The 22,144-nt window shown below is 37.3% G+C and overlaps 2 protein-coding genes across 4 annotated transcripts; one reads left to right on the top strand and one right to left on the bottom strand.

Annotated features, from left to right (window-relative positions):
* The first annotated feature begins 1,562 nt into the window (after positions 1-1,562).
* Positions 1,563-15,335, top strand: LOC103701299 (cleavage stimulating factor 64-like). Of its 3 annotated transcripts, XR_003384546.2 has the most exons (11): positions 1,563-2,002; positions 2,229-2,307; positions 5,108-5,282; positions 5,928-5,961; positions 6,389-6,627; positions 6,846-6,923; positions 7,506-7,541; positions 7,640-8,131; positions 8,912-9,265; positions 13,829-14,023; positions 14,658-15,335. XR_003384546.2 is itself a non-coding variant. In XM_026802310.2 (10 exons), exons 1-10 carry the CDS (start codon positions 1,963-1,965, stop codon positions 14,787-14,789), a joined length of 1,653 nt encoding a protein of 550 aa, XP_026658111.2. In that variant the 5' UTR covers positions 1,567-1,962; the 3' UTR covers positions 14,790-15,335. The 3 variants fall into 3 exon arrangements, 2 of the variants coding, with proteins under 2 accessions (XP_026658111.2, XP_008781534.2); XM_026802310.2 differs by lacking the exon at positions 13,829-14,023 and having other exon boundaries at positions 1,567-2,002; positions 5,928-5,955; XM_008783312.4 differs by lacking the exon at positions 13,829-14,023 and having other exon boundaries at positions 1,568-2,002.
* Positions 15,336-16,225: 890 nt separating this feature from the next.
* LOC103701300 (protein disulfide isomerase-like 5-2) lies at positions 16,226-22,044 on the bottom strand. The gene is made up of 5 exons (XM_008783313.4): positions 21,701-22,044; positions 20,648-20,751; positions 20,152-20,522; positions 19,282-19,589; positions 16,226-16,793 (listed from the first exon to the last, which is right to left on the bottom strand). The coding sequence occupies exons 1-5, from the start codon at positions 21,917-21,919 to the stop codon at positions 16,470-16,472; spliced, it is 1,326 nt and encodes a 441-aa protein (XP_008781535.2). The 5' UTR covers positions 21,920-22,044; the 3' UTR covers positions 16,226-16,469.
* Between the last annotated feature and the right edge of the window lie 100 nt (positions 22,045-22,144).

Here is a 22,144-nt window from a genome sequence, read left to right as displayed (position 1 = left end):
GGTTATTTTGCATAAGCTTTGTGGAGACTGAAGATGCGAAGTTAAAAGTCTAATAAGAAGGGAAGATGCAGGGCTTTCAAGCTATCCTTTCGGTTTTAGCTTCTGACTTCTAAAGATTTCTTTTCCAATTCTATTTTCTAGCTCTTTTCTTCAAATTTTTTGAGTTTAGTCTGATCTTACTAACTTTTAATTTTAAATTTAGTTTTAGTTTATCTCTTGTTATACTGCTTTGATCTCATGCAAAATAAAAAAGAATCATATATTTACTTACCTACGTCATTTTTTTTCCCAGAACTTTAATCTCGCATCATTAAATCAAACCAAACCACTATCAATTCAGCCCAAATTAAGTCTAACTCAACAAATAAATAGGTGAAAGTAAACTCGGCCAAACAACATGCTTATTAAAAGAAAAAAATTAACTATATCCACATATCGTAATCTTGTGCATCTAGACTTCGGATAGGAAGCTAGGGTCAATTTTTTTTTTCTTTCATTTTAACAATAAATCTCATGCTTTAAGGGGGGCATTTGGTGATCCGAAATAGGATCATTAAGGTAATCTTATATAACCGATGATCATTATTCTAGCGTAACATGATCCCTGATGATCTAAGATCACCGTATTTGGTATGTTATATTTTAGTGGTTAAATATTTATAGATATCCACGAATAATCGGTATGGTATTCCATAAAAATCCAAGATTACTGGTACCAATTTTTGTTTTGATATATTTCATAAAATACATTTATTAATCATATACAATATACTATATTAAAGTATTAATATATTTTTCAATATCCTAATTATTAATATATTTTATAAAAATATATTTATTAGTACTACAAAATATTGATCCTATAAAAATATATTAATTGTTATTATAGAATTAATATTTTTATTTACACTTGTAATATACTACTTTTTAATACTAATATTTATTTTGATTAGAAAAATAAAGCAAATAGAAGTAATGTAGTAAATAACTTCATTACATAAATATAAAGTATAATAATATTTTTTTATAATTTAAAATTATCATTGAATTATAATGTGACAATAATATAATTAATAATATATATATAATATCAATACAATATACTATATAATATAATAATGATATATTGATATACTATTTTTTTGTTGGACTGAGGAGTATTTTTGTCCTCAAATTTAGCCAAGATCATTATCTCGATGTGATTTTGGATACCTGATGGGTTGGACAGTAATTTGAGAAGTAGAGGACAAAATTATCATTGTGCAACTAGACACGATGCTTTCATCATCTTCACCCACATTATTTTTAATTTGGAAAAATTATTCCATACCAGGCGTCTCAAAAAGAAAAAGATAAATATTTTACAAGCTTTTCCTATGGATTGTTATTTTCTTTCACATACACAGAAAATGCTGCACACTAATAAAATATACAAACAAGATAGTTTTTTTTTTTTTTGGGTAGAAGTGAGCCTTTTTTTTTGTTTTTTGTTTTTTCGAAAAAACTGCACAACCTGATAAGCGTAGAAGCTTCTACCTTCAAGCAAAGGCCATGCCTCCCGTTACCGTTTACTAGAAAGCATGAGAGTGTCCTATCAGCCGCCGCCTCGCTCGTTAATCCCTCTCTCTCTCTCCTCAGGCTTCCATCGGGCACTATATAATTCCGGAAATATGATACAAAGCTCCCCATCCCGCTTGTCGTAACGCTTCTACCCTTCTGCCCCTCGCGCCCTAAATCCAGAAGAAGAGCTCGCTCTCCCAGCTCCTCTAGATCTCACTCCACGCGCGTATTAGAACCCCCAAAGATTCTGCGTGTCGAACCGACCTTTAAGGATTTATTGCTGTCCAGATAAAGTACTGATGGATCGAGGTCCCCTCGCCGAGTATTCTTGGGTTGGGGCCAGGACCGGCGGCAGAGAAGCGGCGGCGGCGCGGCGGAAGACGGCCGATCCCCGGCAATGACATGGCTGCCTCCGCCAGGTCCCAGCACCGCTGCGTCTTCGGTCGGTCATCAAGAACCATTTCTTCCGAGGAACAATCGTTTTCTGATGTTTTTCTTGCCATTTGATCTCTGTCTTGGGAGTAATATGGTCTTTTTGTAGTTCTTCGGTTTTCTATTGATTCACCAAGAAAGATTCGATTTCTTTCTATTTTGTGATCTTGTTGCTTCCAATCTCAGTTCCGGAAGTCTTGAAACTATATTTGACGTTTGTTTTGGATTTGTGGCAGTTGGGAACATACCTTATGATGCCACGGAGGAGCAGCTGATACAGATATGTGAGGAGGTTGGTCCCGTGGTGTCCTTCAGGTAAGCCGCCTCTTAAAACCCTAAAATTTTGATGTATTGGAGATCAGCCATCAAACCTTTTTCCTTTTCTCTTTTTCTTTAAAAATGTCGGTCTGTTTCATTGGATTTCAAGAACCGGCGAGTGACATTTAAACTTGAAGTCTGAAATCGGGGGTTCCTTGAGCTCGCTGCACCGAGGTAGTTAAGATCATTATGCTCGTCTAGAAAGGATCGCTCAATGTTCGATATAATTCCTCTTGAGATTTTTTTTTTTTTTTTTTTTTGGGGGGGGGGGGGGGGGGGGGGTCAAACTGACTGGAAAATTCTATCATCCTCTTTTATTTGATATCATGGTTTTTCGTTTTCCTTCACAGCTTGCACTGGAGCTATAGATTATGAACTGATTGTTTTCTTGAATTCACTCCTTTTGTCTTCATTGCGGAAAGCATGTGTTTGCATTATGTGATGAGTTGCTGATAATGTGATCAGCCCTATTGGCTGTGCTTAGATTAGTAGGATTGCTCTCCCAGATAACTTGAGGTTCGTGAAGATCTTTTAGTTTGTACTAATCCATCTTGGTTTTCTACTTTTCCTAGTAGACTGTTTTTGCTGAAAGCATGTACAGTTTCCTCTATTAACAAGAAAGGTTATGTAAATATATGTAAATAGGCAAAATCAGGTTAGTCTGGACTTACTGTAATTTTTGTTAGCGAATGATAACTTTTTAATAGAACTGAAGGAACAAATTTTATGTCACAAAAGTAGTCTGCTACTTACTGACCACAGGAACCAAAAACCCACATTATGAATTTTGAATTCCGAGTTGAAAGTCATCTTCTAAATATCACAACCTTCACTTATCTCTGGCTATAAAGACACTAGTACCTTGTTTATCTTACATATAATGAAAATGAGATTTATACTAAAAGTCCATGGAGCACAACTTCAGTGTCAGTATGCATGAAGTGGAGGATGCAGTTGAAACATATTTCTTTGGCTTGCTACTTTAAAAATGAAATATAGTCTACTTTTAATTCCATCTCCTTTTACATTGTTTCAGTTGTTTCTCCACTGCCTGCACTCCCGACCTTTATCTTAACATATTCTGACCACAAGAACATTTCCAAATTTGCATTATCTCATCAAGTAGTATAATATCACCGGTTAGTAACATAAACCATGGTTCTCCGGAGTATCAGTTGTTTGCTGAGCTATTGGAGATTCCATCCCTTTCTGTAGGCTCAGCATGACTGGAAATCACTAATTTAACCACAAACTATTTCAGACCCTTGTCAGCACACCTTCATAAATGTCCCTGATAATTTTAAACTACCTTTAAAGCTTTATGTCTCCCTCAGTGCCTACCAAATTGTGTCTAGTGATATTGTATAATAATCTTTATAAAGATCCATGAGGCATGTCTTCTTATTGAGCACCTCCATCAATTGTCTTGGCAAGAGACAGCATTTATGATGGCATAGAGCAAAATTGGCTCTCTGAAATTGTTAGTATTTTTCTCTTAGCTCTCTATTCATCGTCCTCCCCCTTTTCCATAGCCTGGTTCACCATTCTAAATTTTAGGACAGTCGATGTACCAATACATGCCACCTTTACATTTGACCTCTTTCCGAATATCGTTGAATAAGCTACTTAAATAAACTTGGCCTAGTTTTCCAATGATTTTCCACATCTCAAGGGGTACAATTTTTGGCCCTACTATATTACCACTTTGCCTGCTTTGCAAAGCTATTTGGGCTCATACTTCACCAAAACTGAATTGTGGTATGTTTACCAACTTATTGTTTGTCTTTCTTATCATAACTTTATTTATTAGAGCCTTCCCCTAATTCTTTTCTTTCTCATCCTATTGTATTTCTGAAACATACATTTTTTTTTTTACTTATACTTCAAGCTCACTCATGTAGCTTTTTGCAAGCTACGTGTTTTACTAAACTTCCTAGCTTTTCTTTGTTCTTTTTAGATTTTATATATTTGCTAAGTTATTCGACATTACATGCCTTTTGCAATTCTTTTCCTTGATTTCCTATCACCACTCATAATTCCACCACCTTCTTTATATGGTCATGCATTTAGGTTCTCCTAATAATTCTATAATACCGATGTTTATAGGATGCCAAATGATATCACGCAATCCTTGATTTCTAGTGCCCTTCATTATTTGGTCTATAGGATATCATGGTTTGCCGAGGATGGGCCTTGGCGCAATGGTAAAGTCGCTCCACTGTGACATGGGTGTCACGGGTTATGGAAACAACCTTTCTGCACAACGGTAAGGCTACACATATTTGACCCACTCTAAACCTTGCAGTGATAGGAGCCTCATGCACTATGATGCTCTTTTTTAGAATGCTATAGTTTGCCCTTTTGGAACCCTTATGTTAGCGATGTTATAGTTTAATAATTTTTTGTTTTCGTTCCTAGAATATACTTTTATAGGTGTTCTTTTTTGTGTAGCGAGACTTTCGTTTTATCACCTTACAAACTTTGCATGCTGATCTCTTGTTTCCTTTTGAAAAAAAGAAGAAAAAGGTTTATCTATGGCATATTGCATGGGCCAATGAAACTAACTGAATACTCAACTTTCTTTTTAACAAACGTCGGAGAGTGTCATCATGTTGCCTATCACTGGCTGACAGGCTGAGGTGTGTCGCGGCTTTCTGCGTACTAATTTCTACTACGCTGTTCAAGTGACTAATCAGAAGATAATGCAATGCCTGTGGCAGCAGAAAGTTTTACATTTCATGGACCTGTTTGTATTGTTCATGCCTATGCTAAATAATGATCTAATATTTTGATGCAGGCTAGTATTGGATAGAGAAACTGGAAAGCCCAAAGGTTATGGGTTTTGTGAGTACAAGGATGAAGAGACAGCTCTTAGTGCTCGTCGCAATCTTCAGGGCTATGAAATAAATGGCCGTCAGTTGCGAGTCGATTTCGCAGAAAATGATAAAAATGCTGACAGAAACAGAGAGCAGGTCCGATATAATTATCTACTTAGAAGAAGCATTTGAATTCTCTATTCCAGTTACCTTATCTGATAAACTAATAGAATGGGGATGGATGTACGTTTACCTTCATGATTGATAATTTGATATATCTTTTGCTATTCTTGTCAGTTTGTTTAACTACTGCTAAGAAAGTTGTTTTTTTTGGAGATATGTTTTGGTAAACAAGTGCTACCACCTTAAGTCGACTTTTGCTAGCAGATTGTGTTTTCATAGGACCCCCATCACATTAGCTTATTTATCTCTGTTGTCATAGTGGAATGTAAAGGTTTTCTTTTACCAATAGGAAGTAGGACTTAGAGTGCATGTTGATGATTTTTTTATATCGAATTTTAGGGAAAAAAAGCATGTGGTAATTGTAATGTTTTATAATTGGTGCATGGTTTGATTAATCAGACATCTGATATTTAAATTTATTGCCCTGGCATCAAGTGGCAAATTATCATAATGATTGCCTCTAAGACGTGTTTTCGTTGCCATGATCAATCTAGATAAAATTGCAACGAATCTTTATCGTCATTCGATGGATGCAAAGCATTTTTTTGACAAATACACAATTTTATGATACTTGATGAGGAAACTATTTCTTATGTAAATTGGTAACTTTTGTTGCAGGGTCGTGGTGGACCAGGGTTGGCATCAAGTATTGGTTTGACTTCCTCTCTCTCTCTCTCTCTGTCTCTCTCTCCCTCTCCACTTAAGTTCAGGGCCTGTTTAGTATTGCTTCTGTTTTCTGTTTTTGTTTTCAAAATCTGAGAAGAAAATTAAACTAGACTGAATATGCCTGGCTTTTTGTTTTTTAAATTGTTTGTAAAACTTTTAGAGCTTATGGAAGCAAAGATTTATTGCTTTCAAACAAAAGAAAAAAATAAAACTAATGAATGGCAGAAGTTCCTTGCAAATGCTATCTTCAACATAAATCTTCATGTAGTATTTCTCGTATTTGCAGGGGAAACAAAAACGCAAAAACAACAACAATACCAAACAGGCCCTTAGTTCTTGCATTTGTGTTTTTTCAAGTCTTGAATTTTGCTTGCACCAGTTTCTTTGCTAACGCTCTTAACGGAAATTTGCAGATGCTCAGAAGCAACTAGGTGGACCCCCTATCCTTGGGGATTCAAGTCTTCATCAACCTATAGGTCTGCCATTAGCTGCAACAGCTGCATCTCTTATGGCTGGAGCTTTAGGCGGAGCTCAGGCTTCTAGTATCCAAAGTGGTTCACAAAGCCAGTCTGGAATGGGAAATGATCCCTTGACTCATTATCTGGCTAGGATGTCTAGACACCAACTAAATGAAATTATGTCCGAGACAAAGGTCATTCTTTCTGCTCTCTCTCTCTCTCTCTCTCTCTCTCACACACACACACACACACACACGGGCTCATTATCTGGCTAGGATGTCCAGACACCAATTGAATAAAATTATGTCAGAGATAAAGGACATTCTTTTGTGCTCTTTCTCTATCCCCCCTCCCTATTTCTCTCTATCACACACATGCCGACCATAAGGTCCTGACATTAGTTTGATTACAGGCTCTGGCTACTCAAAGCAAGGCACTGGCTCAACAACTCCTCCAAGGGAGTCCGCAGCTACCAAAGGCTCTCTTTCAGGTTGCTTTTTCACTCATTCAACTTTAATAGACCGTAATTTTTGCTTTATTTTACGATGGTGAGCTATTTGCCCTGAGATTGTCTACTGAGTGATTCAAGTGAGGATCATCATATTAATAGGGAGGTTATTTGTTCTAATTAGTAAATAACCAAGCCTTTAACAAATCTTGAAATATGCTTTTCATTTGAATCAATTTATAATGAACCAAGCTGACCATTAATGGTAGGAATTTAGCAAATGCTCAGGACAGAAGGTGCTTCTTGATGATGTTCTTGTTTTTATATGACTATTTTATCATATTATGTTTGTCACTCTCAGTCTCTCAGATAACATAGGAAAATTTCATGTCCATGTCAGATTTTCATTCCCCACAAACATCAGTTGCCACCTTAACGATGCATACTTCTGGTTTTTAGCATTATCCACAACTGGTTTATGTAGTTCAAATTTCAGATTTACCTTAGATTTTTCTCTTGCTTCATCATCCTTCTTTGATATAATGTGTCATTTTATTTAGTATTTTTTATTACTTATATTTGATAACTGAAAATTTGGAATTTGGTGCCATGTCCTCGTTGCAGGCACAGATAATGCTCGGCATGGTGACACCACAAATGGTCTGTCCCATTTACCTCAGAAGGGTGCACAGGTTTATTTGGTATAATGATATTGAGTTTGTTTAACGACAAATGCTGTTGTAATTGTTTGGTTGCAGATGCAAATGGCAAATAGTCAGCGATCATCAACTTCGGCCCCCCAACCTTCATCTCATCATGGCCAAACACCTTTACAAAAGGATGCACTGGGTGGAATGTTATCTAGGCATCCTGAAAGTCAGATGCCCAATGTACCACAAAACTCAACAATTTTACATCAGTCTGCACTTCCACTGCCCAATGTCCCTGTTCAACCTCAATATCGGCACCCTTTGCCACCACAAGCCCAAGCTCTCCATCAGGGAATGATACCAGGCAAATCTGGAGCTACCATAACATCATCAATACGTACCCAGCCTCTCGGTGGCCCTTCTATTCAGCCAAATCCACCTTTACCAGCATCCAAAGGCCTCATACCACAGACTCAGCCCCCTCTTCTGCAGCAACACCCTAGACCAACTGTAGCTGCACCTTTGGCACAACATCCTCAGCTGGCACTCCCGAACACGAGCCTCCAGCAATCAGTTTTGCCTCATCCTCCAATATCTCAGGCAAGTCTTGTCACTGTTAAATGCATAGCTGATTATATATGCTATATGGAGAATTCAATGATAAAAAAATATAACGATGGGCATGAATCCATGTATAGTCTTATAGTTCAGGCCAATCTCTGTACTATTGTTTATTTGATTCATGGTTATCCATGGCATAGTACACATGTTGGCAAGAGCATATACTGGGTGTTGATTTATCTCATGAATTGATTTTTTCAAATAATTTCCAGCCTATCTGATTTTATCTTCTTTATTATGGCTCAGGACCAGCATAGACATATCAGGCGATATGTAGTTTTACTATACATGCTTTAAAGAAAATAATACTACTTAGTTCTTATTGTCAACTATTATCTAGTTAGAGCATCCAATTGTGTTGCATGCTTGCAGCACCACTAATTAGTAATCAACCAATATTTGCTATTTTCTTACCGATTGTAACTACATTGTTGGATATATTACGATCCACTGAATAAGTTGAAGAAATTGACCTTCAAAAAAAATATTTTTGAAATGTGGCGTAAAGTCTAAGTTTTGATGTGGAATATCATTCTTACAGGAATGGAGCAAAAGATTGTAGGTGCCATTTTCTATTATTATACTGTATTTTTGCATGTTTGTTTTCAATTGTTTTAAAAGAAACCTTATTTCCTGAACATTCACATAATTCAGAATATTCCAGGGCTCGTCTACGTCTACATATTGGATTTTTCTAAATCTATTTTGGCAATCGTATCCCAATTTTTTTCCCTTTGCTGAACTATAGTTGTATAACAGACTGGCTCATCAAATTACCAATTACCATTGGGCGGATTGGAGATGCTTCCAAAGGAAGTCAGAACATCTGCTTTGGTTAGCCATGATCCAACTTGGGCATCCAGAACTAGCACACAAAGTTTAGGTGTGGGTTTGGTGGAGCAAACAGGAATGCCAGGTGATACATTAGAACGCATGCGTCATCCTTCAAAAATACGTAGACTGGAAGATGGAAGTGGTGCTCCCCAGTTGTTGTATAGCCACTCTACTTCCAGTAAACCTAGTTCAGCTCAAATGATTGGCACAAACTCAGTATCTGTGAGTCAAATGACGGGTGTTGATGGGGTGCAACGTTCAGAGAAACAGATGCCTCAGGTATTTTACTCATGGATATTATATCAAAATGTTCTGGGCTTTCTATTGTTGTGCCAACCCTTGATTGTTTCATAGCCTCATGGAGCATATTTTTTACATAGGACTTACATGTTTATTTTATTTTCTGAACTTTCTTTCGTTATCCTATTTTCTGCTTCATATCTTGTCCTTCATTTGACCAACATGTATTTTGACTGTTTTCAGTGTATCTCATAGATAGGTTCATGTAAATTTTACTGAGAAAATGCTATAACAGTCATGACTATAAAATCAGCCAAAAGTTCTAGAACTTCTTATCATAGAACATGATTTTTTTTTTATTTCATGAAATCTGCGAGAATTAAATTTATGGTAGCAGGAGCTAAGTACAACCAACTGTGGAAGAAAAGTCATGTGAGGGATTTATCTGTGAAGGCTATATATCTTAATAGAATTTCGTATCTTTATGTTGTAATACATAAATTAAGCTTAATTCATTATGGTCTTTACCCATCTAGTCTGAATGAGTGTAAATGAAACTGTCAGTCAGAAAGAGTTCTTCTGGGGTTATTATTATTATTTTCATTTCTTTGGGTTAGGGCAGAGAACTGTGTTAGTACTTATAGAGCCTTGTCCGAAGTTTTAATTAATTTTACCACAGACTGTTATTGATTTACTGGAGGCCATTATAGTGATTTCTAAGGAGTTTCAGATGGAGTGATTTTGTCTTGGGAATGAATGTGAACACATTTATTGTGGTAACACACACACACACACAAAAAAAAAAAATGATTTGCAGATTTTCATATAGTTAATTTACCAAGTGGCAGCTTAAAAGCTGGGGAAAAGTGCTTGCTATTACAGAGAAAGGTATGTTCCATGGATGATGTATCTCCAGTTGATATTTGGTTAGAACTTAGAAATATAAGTCTGGTGCAGATTAGGGTTCAGATCTAATTTAGTCTGAACTTCGTGGCTGTTTTTTGCTTCTTTCATTTGACATATTGTAGAAAAGATTATAGGTCTAACTCGATCTGAACTTCAGCAAGAAATCAGCTGTGTAACAGAAGAAATATGTTTCTGAGCAGAGGAGGATTATGTAGAAGGATGAGGGAAATAGGAGAAAATAAGAGAGAAGGAAGAAGAGGATAAAAAGGAAAGAGGAGGAGCCTGCAGCCTTTTCATTCAAAATTAGTTCCGAGTACAATGCCAGTTGTCTGGTTTTGCAGCGAGGTTCTTAATGCACTTTAGTAAACTTGACCAATTAGCATCCTTTCTGGATTAAAACGCAAAAAGGAAGAACCATGCCAGTGGAAATCATTCCTGATTTGGAATAGTTGGGGGGCAATTGCTTTCCTGATTGAGTCATTCTGGGACTCGACAATCAGACTAAAAATCCTCTCAGAGTTGGACCTTTAAAGTTTGCTAAAAGAGTAATGTCAGGAGGAGCCCATTTCTTGAAATAGGAGAAAATAAGAGAGAAGGAAGAAGAGGATAAAAAGGAAAGAGGAGGAGCCTGCAGCCTTTTCATTCAAAATTAGTTCCGAGTACAATGCCAGTTGTCTGGTTTTGCAGCGAGGTTCTTAATGCACTTTAGTAAACTTGACCAATTAGCATCCTTTCTGGATTAAAACGCAAAAAGGAAGAACCATGCCAGTGGAAATCATTCCTGATTTGGAATAGTTGGGGGGCAATTGCTTTCCTGATTGAGTCATTCTGGGACTCGACAATCAGACTAAAAATCCTCTCAGAGTTGGACCTTTAAAGTTTGCTAAAAGAGTAATGTCAGGAGGTGCCCATTTCTTGCATGCAAAAAATCCTCCTACCGCGTGGCACAAGGGGATTGGTATGACTTGTGGGAAGTAATATGAGGCACAGGGGATGGTTGAGTATTGAATTGCCAAGGCAGCAATAGACAGGTCGGAAGACCTTTTCATGTGCACTAATGAACGTTCCAAAGCATCTCCCTTGCTGAAAAGACTCCTATAGGACTTTGCCTAGGATAAGAATGGACCAGCTATTAAATCTTTGATGAAAATTTCTTTTACCTATTTCTCTAGGTAATATGTTATAGACAACTTCTTTCCAACTTGTTTCACTATAGATAAGAAAATACAATAACAACATTCCAGATTCATAACCTCTTTCAAACAAAACATATTAAGAAAACTTGCATCACAAGCAAAGGATAGGTGAAAGCCATCTTTGATTGCAATGGTCTGGGATGATAATGGTCTAATTGCATTGGGACATTGTTGTTTTGAGTTGCACCAATTTTCATCCATTGCATTCGATCACTCCAACAATCCTTCAGGTGATGCCATGTACCATATCATATTATTGAACCAACCAAACATTTTTTAGACATCTCAAGCAACATCCTTGATCTCTCCTTGGACATGTAGAACTAATGTCAAGGTTCACTATACCGGTGCGTATTGCCCCGTACTGGGCAATACTGTACCATGCCGGTACGGAACCAAGACTCAATATACCGAACCGATCTCCGTACCAGGCGTACTGACACCGTATCAATATGGTACGGATACGGGATCCAATACGGAGATTGTGGACTTTGGATGCTCTATATATTAAGTTTTTAAAGTGTTGGCACTTTTCATGACATGAGACAATATGTCCGAAAACTTTGAAGTATCCTACTTACATTAGTAGAATTTATCAATGTCTGACTCCCATTTCAGGAGTGGCATGGGGACTCATTGTTTCAAGAAATTAACACTTTATGCACAGTGGCATAATAGTTTTGATAAAATAGCCCCACTAAAGAACACCTCTAAGGCATTTCATTATACGCCATACCAAACCAAACGAGGCGGTACGAGGCATATCGACACTTAGGACGCCGAACCGGCCTCCATACCGGGCCTACTGACATAGCAACGGGGTGGCACCGTATGGGGCATGGTATCAAGATGACGTACTTTGGTTAAGAGCATTGCATTATTATCTTAAATGGTGCATCAACATCCAATTGGAGGTCAAACTAAGTATTCTATGAGAACCTATGTGTCCTAACAAAGCTGCTCACAATTTTATTTCCTAATAGTAACACCTTTAAATCTACCATTTTTGCTTCACTAAAATGAATCTTAACCACTCATGTGAAGACAAGGAAGGTCGGTAAAGACTAAAATTTTGTCATCACGAAATTAACTTGATTACTAGGAAATTTTGTCATCGGTAAAGACTAAGTTGATTATTGAGATGGAGAGATTTTAAGAAACTTTGGGGACCAAATTTAGAAAGATAGGTGATGATTAAAATAGTATACTTAACTTTACATAATTAGTAAATGAGAATAAGAATTACAAGACATGTCATCAGCATTTCCCTTGTAACAAAATGTCGCTAAGGTATTTGCTAATGTTTTCCTTGGAAATAGTTATTGCAACTATTTTTCAACTTACATATTTGAACACATCTTAATTAATTTTAGGTGTATCCAATAAATAACTTAAATAGCCTAGGAGTCAAGATAGATAAAGTACGCACAATGGATATGTTACATTACATATGAACTTTTTTGTGTGTGCATGCGTATATATGCAATATATTCATGCACTGCCATTTTTTGGCACTTGGGGACACTTAAAGATGTACATGTACAACAAAGATAGGAGGAGGCTTTAGAAGGAAGAGGTACTTTAGTCTGCGTTGAAGGTTGTAAGAAAATGAAGGAAGACCTAAGATAACATGCATAAAGGTTGTGAGAAAAAATATGGAGAAACTTGAAGTAACATCAGAGATGGCACTAAATAGGAATATTTGGTAAAGAAAGATCTACAAACCCAACCACAATAGTTGGGAAGATGCTGGATGGTTATGGTTATGGGGACACTTTAACGCTTGGCACCCTTGCCAAGTGTCACAGGTAACACTACCCATAATGCTCGATCAGGAAGGTCAGTAAAAGACTATATCATTGAAGTATTGAATCTTGACAGCTGCAATTGGACAAGGGCTAATTTTTGATTTAACGGTCAGATCCTTAAACCCATTTGAGGGTTGGCATTTGATACTCCAGTTGTAGGGAGCCATTAAATTGATCTTCCACTATTGTAGTGGAGGATGTCTTTGACATGGTCTCATCGATCAACAAAGTTTCAATCATGGGTTCTTCTATTTCAGCAGGATAAATTTTATTACTGTTCCTTGGCTTTCACTTAACAGAGGCGATGTACCTCATTGAGAGCTTCTTATGTGTCTTCTCCACAGCTTGCTTAAAATGTGCGAGCTGCTTTTCATGTTGATGAGAGGCAAAACATTAGCCATGGTGCTATTTCCTGCCTCTCAAGTTTCCATATCATGCTATGCATAGGCTAGGAAAGGAAAAGAAAGCAAATACTAGGGAAATATATCTTTAGATGTGGAGAAATTTTGAAGGAACAGGTTTGCTCTGATACCATCTGGTGTCACTCTGCTTGAAGTTCAGGCTACAAAATATGAATTTGCTGCAGATTAAGTTTCATATCTGATTTAATCTGAACTGTGTGACTGTTTTGTGCTCCTCTTGTTGGGCACATAGTAGAAAGATTTGATGTCTAACTTGTTTGATGTACACAGCTATACTATGCATGCGGAGAGGTTGTTTCCATGATTTAAACCCATGACCTCCAGGTCACAATGGAGCTGTCTTACCAGCTCACCCTCAAAGAGAGTTAAATAGCAGGATGAGGGAAATAGGAAAGAGAGGAAGAAAATAGATAAGAAGAAGAGAGAGAAGGAGGCCTGCGCCTTTTCTTTCAATTATAATTCCAGGTACAATGCCCCTAATCTGCTTATAATGCCCTTCAACAGGCTTAACTGGTTGCCATCCTTTCCTAATTAGGACCTTGGAAAAAGGGAAATAAGAAATCCTAAAACAGCCGGCAGAAATCATTCCTAACTTGCATTTTGGATTAATTGGCCAGCAAGTGCTTTCCAGATTGTGTCCTTTTGGGACCAAACAATAAAACTAAATTTCTCCCAGACTTGGGCACCTAAGTTTACTAAAAAGATTCCTCATTGACAGATTGCATATAACATCTAAAGTAAGGCCTGGTCAGAGCCATCCTTGACTGCAATGATCAAGGAACTGGCAAGGGCCTAATTAAACTGGTCCATTGCATTTTTTTAGATCCATCAACGAGACTAAAGCTCTAACCAAGATATAGAATTACTAGTTAACATCAATGGGAAGAAAGCCTACAATGTATTAGGATTTTATTTAATTTCATCACATTGAAGTCATTTTACGATCCTCATTTATCAAAGCTATGGTGGCCATGGCAATGTACAGTCCAAGGCTTTCATCTTTGCTAATTTTTCTTATCCATTTCTTGTGCATGCATGGCTGATATGTGTCAAATGCAAGTTATGCTAATAATCCACTTGATTTCTCTCCTTGGTGCAGCTTACAGCAGAAGTGGAGTCAGCCCTTCTGCAGCAAGTACTGAGTCTAACACCTGAGCAGTTGAGTTCATTACCTGCAGAGCAGCAGCAGCAAGTCCTTCAACTCCAACAGATGTTATCAATGAGCAAGTAGTCCTAACTTTCTACTGATTCCTCAATGCCCTCGGTCGAGCATGGGCAAGACACATGGACATATGCACAAAAGGCAGGATCCTGGTTCAATTTCTTTATCACCTTCCATCAAATATATTTGTGCACGCATTCTTCAATGTATAAATGTTATAGAAAAGCATAATAGTCCACCATCATGGTTACTGAAAGCAAGTCTCGCTTCATTGCTTCAGTGTAACGTTTGAGTACCATTCATTGCCTTTAAAGGAAAAGCATAGGGCTCTTTGATCTATTCGTGCAACTTTGCACCAGTGTGCACATACCGTTTTATTGTCTCCAGCAATTGATGCAAAGCAATATCAGATGGAAGAAGATTGAACCTACAAATTTTCTTTAGTGGTGTATCACTGCTTCGATCCTATCTCTGACAAGCCCTACTTGACTATCATGGCTCCTATGAATACAGGTTTTGGGAGTTTTGATGCCTCCAGCATCCGCATGGTTCATTGGTTCATTTTTCAAGTAACATTGCCTAATAAAATCTGGAATATTTCAGTTTGTCTGATCATATTGTTAGGCTTGTTTGGCTTGGAACATGTTTGTATCTGGTGATAAATACAGCGTATCTGGGTGGTTTACATTTTGAGATTAATGAAGTTTTTTTCTCTATTTGATGGAAATAATGAAGTTATCATGTACCTGACAGATGTCGTGGCAACTATGAAGCGTGCAGCATGATCCTCTCTGCAGTCAAAAGCATCCTCCACATATTTTGGGATTGCCGTCTGGGTTTTACCATGAACTTTGATTTTTATAATCAATTAGGAACCTTATTGCTTGCTTTCTTACATCGTCTAGATCCCCTATTAGGTTATGAGAGAGGTCTGGTACTCGTGAAGAGAAATAATATATGCAGGATCACCATGCAGTTTTCAAGTTTAAATCTTGATTGTTTTATTGAGATCAAATTTGGCAATTGACGTGTTTTTTTTTTTCACTTTCTGATTTATACGTACCGTGATTGTTTTTTTTTTTTCACTTTCTGATGATCAGGATAAGGAATGCTCTTTACATGCTTGCAGTTTCTTCGTTATAGTACAGCTCATAAACACTCGGCCTTCCATGAAGAGAATTGTTGAGTAAGAGCTACAGTCATATTTTGGTCCAAGCATATAGCCAGGCCAAAATATATAGCCATGAAGAGCGTACCCAGTACAAAGCCATAAATTTCTTCTATTTTGATCTTTTCTAGTTTCTGGTTCTGCATCAGACAGCATATGGGACTACTTTTATCGGAAAGAAAATGGTTTCAGGCTTCTGCTATTTCAGTTTCTCGATTTAAAAATGCTCAACCTTATTCCAAAACATATCAAGACTTGGTGACTTTAGCAGGTGGAGTTTTCTCCATATCTGGGTCCAGACACATCAGCTCAAGAATAGCAAAGGAATAACATCATATTAAGCCCAAAAAGAAATGCTCATATGAGGAATTAAAATAAAATTTGTTCTACAAAATACCACATACCATCTTGAATCATGCTAGCATACTACCCCAATCAACTTAAGTTTCAGGATGGTTTTTCTATAATGGAATGCCATGGCTCTGTAACCATCAGATGTGACTGGTTAGAACCAGAGAAAGGCTGAAAACAAAACTCTAGAGCAGAAGGGCATCAGAACGTTATGAACTGAAAGTTCATCTCTAGTCTTCCTTGTCTCCTGGTTGATAACCCCTGTGGCTTTCACTTTCTGCGGCAGACCTGTCTCCACCTTCATCACCAGCTGGAGTTTGTCTCGTCTGAGGAACATCTGCACTTTGACTGCTCATGTATTGGATAAGCATAAGAACAGCAACCACAAAGACAATAAGGTAAACTGTTCTGATGCTTATTAGTGAGTTAATGAAGCCAATCAGTGAAGGGCCACTAATTCTTTTCTTTATCGTTCTTCCTTCTCTATATCCTTCAAGAAAGCGACTAATCTGAGACCCTTGATCCTCATCTTCTAGGCTTTCTGAACCTACAACCTAAATGGAAGAGCATCCAATCAGCACATAAATAAGAAGTTTCATGTTGAAGTGTTTTTGAACTAGCTGCTGAAGGAACAGTCTGAGGGAAGAAATAACAAAGAGCCCTGTAACAGCTTGGTATGTGAATTAGCACTTCTATAAATGAATAGCCTACAACATAAACCAGTATGCTGCCACCAACATCCAAGTCAAAAAAAAAAAAAGAGCTCTTGACATATGATTTTTTTTTTTTGAGAATGACATGAAAATTATGAACTTCACTTAATGATTTATTATGCCAAGAACAACCTGAAGGACCAAACTACGCTTTCAATTCCTATGCTAACAGCCAAGAGAAAAGTGTAACCAACAAAGAGAACATCACAGTAATATAGTAAAGAAGCAAAATAAGCCTATAAGACAATGAATGCATGCAAGATATTTTCTTAGGCTGGTATAGATTTGTTTATCTCAATATGCTAAGCATATGGTTCAATACAAATTGTAATGGACTTAGAAACTTAAATCCTGAAAAATCAGGTCATTATTTTGACAAATGTGAGGGAAGACAGGACAAGGCCAAATGCTGTATATGCATAATATTCATGAGGTTCTTCCTGGCTTTTCCCAAACAACTAATACTCAGTTTCTCCTTTCAACAGCTTTCAGTTCCAAATTTTTGGGAATAACCCTAAATTTTATGTAGCTAGCAAACATCTAATAGAACTATGCCTGCATGACTCATCATTAGTCTACTCATACACAATAGACAAGAATTTTGTAAGACAAAGCAGCCACAAGTATATTCCTTGAAAAAATGGAAGAATTCACCCAACAAAAGTAATTGGAAAAAAGGCAAATGGTAACACAAGTATATAGGGGAAAGTTATGCTAATACATACATGAATAATAAGAAAGCCTATGACTACTTACAGTTCTATACTTTTTTATTTTTTATGATTTACTAAAACCAACATCACTTTGGAATCATAGGGATAGCAAATACTTTGTGGAGCCCTCCAGCCCAACCACCTAGTTCTAATATCAATATATCATGCTTCACAGGATAGCAGGTGTGTGAATCACATCAAATACAACCTTTATCAGTTTACTAACTAATCTCTTCCTTTCACCCCTTTCTGGTTCCCAGAAAAACTTCCTTTCTTGGTCGCATCATATAAAAGGATGTAGATGAGGATATGTAGCTGGAAATGCGGCATAAGCAGAAATGACAGTTTGGTCCATAAGGGATTTACAGTATGATGAATTAATGAGTCGATGAAGGAAGGATTCTCGCCATGTATGATATGCACAGAATATCACAACAATGAAGAAAGAACCAAGCTTCAGTTGACTCAATTCTTTATAAAGGCGGAGGCATAAGGCAAGGTGTATATGCTAATTACAATGAGATATGAGCAGTGTGTTTGGAGCTGCACAGCCTACCAATTAATAGGGGTCTCATGTTACCTTTTTCAGAGCCACAGATTACACAACAAAAATCTTCAGTCGTGGGAAAAAACTATTTCTGATACATCATGAATATCTATGTCGGTCAGTGTCCATGTGTGCATGTGCTTATATATAGCTAAGTTAAACATATATGATAAGAAAAAAAGACACCCAAAACTCTCAAAAGGCATGAAGGCAAGGATCCCTTTCAGGAAAACAAACAATTCACTGGCTGCACTTCATTAATGGAAAAATTGATAAAGCTGATGTAATCCAGTGCTAACCATTATAACTCAAAATAAAATAATGGCAAAACCTTATGGACATATAACTTTTTCTTTTTTTTCCATTTTTTTTTTTTAAAAAAAAGATGCTATGTTCAATCCAACCAGAGCTTCTAGTTTTTGTTCAAATCTTTATGCTCATACTACTTGAGGCATTAGATATATCTTGCAAGCACACCTCAATGAAACATGAATCAACCAAAAATTTAGCTAAACTAACCCAACAACAAAGGTAAGCACACGACCGGGCAGCATCATGCCATCTAATATATAACAAGAAAGGTCTTTAATGGCAGTTGAAAGGTGATTTCTTACTTGAAAAATCATATCTTCTAGTATCAACTTGCAGAAGGTGATGCCTCCAGATACATATATAGAAACTAGAAGGACTCAATCACCACAATAGCTGCACCTTAGCTATTGATACATGAATAATGTTACAATACGAATATGCGCTAACAGGCAAGCATAACAAAGACTGGAAGGATAGTCATCAGTCAGTACTTTTACTAACTGAGAGAGTATTATGCATTCTATCACATATTGATGAGTGGCAGTATGGATATTTCTATTGATCTTGTATGAAGAATCATGATGCCTAAGAATCTAAACAAGATCCACTAAGAAGATAGTAAACTGATTCAATTGAGAAAAGTTATATTATGAGCAGAAATGGAAGGAAAGTAAATCTATAATAGAAAAAAAAAATATCAACCATAAATACAGTCAATTGAGTACCTAAAAATCGTTAAACAATATTTATAATTTACCAGATGATAGTCTTCATTCCTGTCCCAAACAAGCATTATAGGCATTTTAAAACTCCTAGTGACGTCGAATGTATCAACGAACTCTTCAAATTGCTTGACCCCAACATATCCGAAAACTAAGTCACGATTTGCAGATGCAGCTGCCCTCAAAATTTTAATCAAACTCAAAGATTTCTCATCTCTCTCATCCTCCATAATTGTCAGCACAATTTTCCTTTCATCATTGGTCAACAACTTGAGTGTTTCAGGGTTAATGGGCACAGTAAGAGGCAACTGATTTTGCCGTATAAAATCTTCCAGGAATTGCCCTGTAAGTTCAACAAAAGAACCTCAGAATACTGTATTCCATGGATGAAATGCTATATTATACACATGTTCATGAGAAAAACAAATAGGAAGAAACAGGGAAATACACCGTCACCGATCCAATTCAATGCATGAACATGGAATGAATAGGGGGAGGGGGGCAAAAACATCGAGAACTAAAAACTGAGGAGCACAAAAAACAATGCCTGAACATAAAAAATCAGTTCATTTTGTGCAAGAAATTGCTGAGGACAACAAGTATCAAAGTGCTTAAAGTGTGTCAAGAAAGCTACATTTAAATCTCTTAGTAAACGGCCTTTGCATGGACAGTCACAGACACAATAATGAAGTTAAATAGTTAGGCAGTCTCCTCTATTCCTCAATCTAAACATGCTAGTATGCACACAAAATTTGGCATGTTATTAGCTAGTCTAGCTTTCTAACATGCAAAGTTATATATTATGGAAACAAGATGAATTAACATTTCAGCCTACGTCACCTTGCCTGACCCCCATGTCCGTGCCCAACCCATTATATACATGTGAAAGTCTTTATTTAACGCACCTTCAAAAGGACCATAGAACACACTTTGCTCCTTATATTTTGGATGAAGAGATACAAGTGCTGGAACTTTGTCAAAATCATATGCTACCATAATTTCCTCTGAGAAATCTTTTGCTACAGAAAACCATGCTTTTTTCTTGTATTTAATGGCTAGTTCAACAATTACAGACTCATCCAAGCCAAAGCCAATAAATATAGGAAAATGTGTGCCAGCTGCTTCGACAAAACCATGAACTGCAGAATCTGACTCGAGAAGAGAAACGTCAGGTGCAACAAATTTCTTTAGAAAACGAACAAGCAATTCAGCTTTCCTTGGACCAGTGTACTCAATAGGTACACCATGCATAAAGATCTTCAACGTAGGAAACCCACTGCATGTAGAAAAACAAAGGGAAGAAGAATGTTCAACTAAGCTCAAGCTTCAGCATATTAATTCTAAAGGAAAATACTGCACATTACCTAAAAGGTCCAAAAAAAATAAGGCATAAGCGCATACTCTATTTCATGTTTGGTAGCAAGCTTTCTATACTTGTCAGCATTTATCTTAGCAATCACAATGGGTTTGTCCAGCCCAGCTAAAACTGGAGCAGCTGCATCTAACTGCAAGTTAATAGAAAACACATGATCTCTGTCACTTCAAAGCTAGTAATAGGAGATAATATTTTGTCATCCATCTGATTTCAAGTACAATGCTTTCAGAAATAGGATCTCACACAGCAGCGGTACAAAATATGTGAATTCAAATCAAGAATTTAAGATAATGGCTTCTAAAGAGCATCCAACAGTCTAATATAGAACGGACTGTGCCCAATAAGGCAGCATCAAGAGCAATCATTTAAATGGTCCAGAAATCCAAATTCTTTACCATTTATAAGAAAGTAAAACATCATTAAAAAAAAACATTATTTTACCATGTACACTTTATATAGCGAATAGCCTCATTGAAAAAGAAAACCTAAATAAGCAGATTAGAGTAAGTGAACAACATACGGACCAAAACCAACAGACATACATTCAGAGAAAGAGCATAAACTCCTAAATTGTTACTCTAGTATCAAGTAACCAAAATATATTTGATGCACGGTAAAGCACAACTCACCTCACTAAAGTGTGCTCATGTCGAATATTTGCACCAAAAGGTTACTAAAGGACAAAGCTTCTTTAATCTTTGAATAAAATTATTTCATCAAAATCCACAGTTTTGTCTCCCCGAACACATATTTAGACGAAAGATCACCACAACCTCAAATCTATTATTGCGTTCACGTTTCAACCAGATCGAGCAGCTAATTAGACCTAGCAAAGTAATCCATCCATGCACAAAATTCGAAATCTAGAGATCTAACAGGAAAACAACAACTCATAAAGCAAATACAACTCGGCGATCTAATTATTGCATTGCTCCAACCAAATAATTTTCGGATCTTGTACGAGTCCGACCAAACTCAGCAGAAAAATACAATCTCTAATCGGAGAACAAGGAAATGGGAAGCAGAGAGTTAGAGGAGGGGGGGGGGGGGGGGGGGGGGGGGGGGGGTGAGGGAGTGACCTCGGGGGAGAGGCGCTTGCAGTGGCCGCACCAGGGGGCGTAGAAGTCGACGAGGATGTAGTCAAAGGCCGAGATGGCGGAGTCGAAGTTGGATTCGTCGAGCTCAATGACGGTGCCGTCGGTGGGGAACTCGTCGGAGGCCGCGTGGGTGGCGGAGAGCGCCCAAACCCAGATCAGGAGGGGCAGCAAGGACTTCGTCCGGTGGCGGTGCGTCGCCATGGCCTTCGCTTCTTCCCTCGTCCTCTCGGCGTAGATCGAGACCGTAAGGTCGTTGGCTTCGGTAACTCGACTTCTTTTGTTTCTCTCTATTGGTATGTAGAAAGTTATTCACCCGTCGGGCGTCGGCCTCAAGAGTCAAGAATCAACACCTAGTTTGGTTTTTGCATCATTTATTTATTTAAAATATCCAAGACTGGTCTTCTTTTGATAATGATAATGATATAA

Source organism: Phoenix dactylifera, chromosome 14 (assembly GCF_009389715.1).
Source record: "Phoenix dactylifera cultivar Barhee BC4 chromosome 14, palm_55x_up_171113_PBpolish2nd_filt_p, whole genome shotgun sequence".
NCBI classification, from domain to species: domain Eukaryota; kingdom Viridiplantae; phylum Streptophyta; class Magnoliopsida; order Arecales; family Arecaceae; genus Phoenix; species Phoenix dactylifera.
The sequence above is the reverse complement of the archived record's forward strand: the minus strand, read 5'-3'. Positions and strand labels throughout refer to the sequence as shown.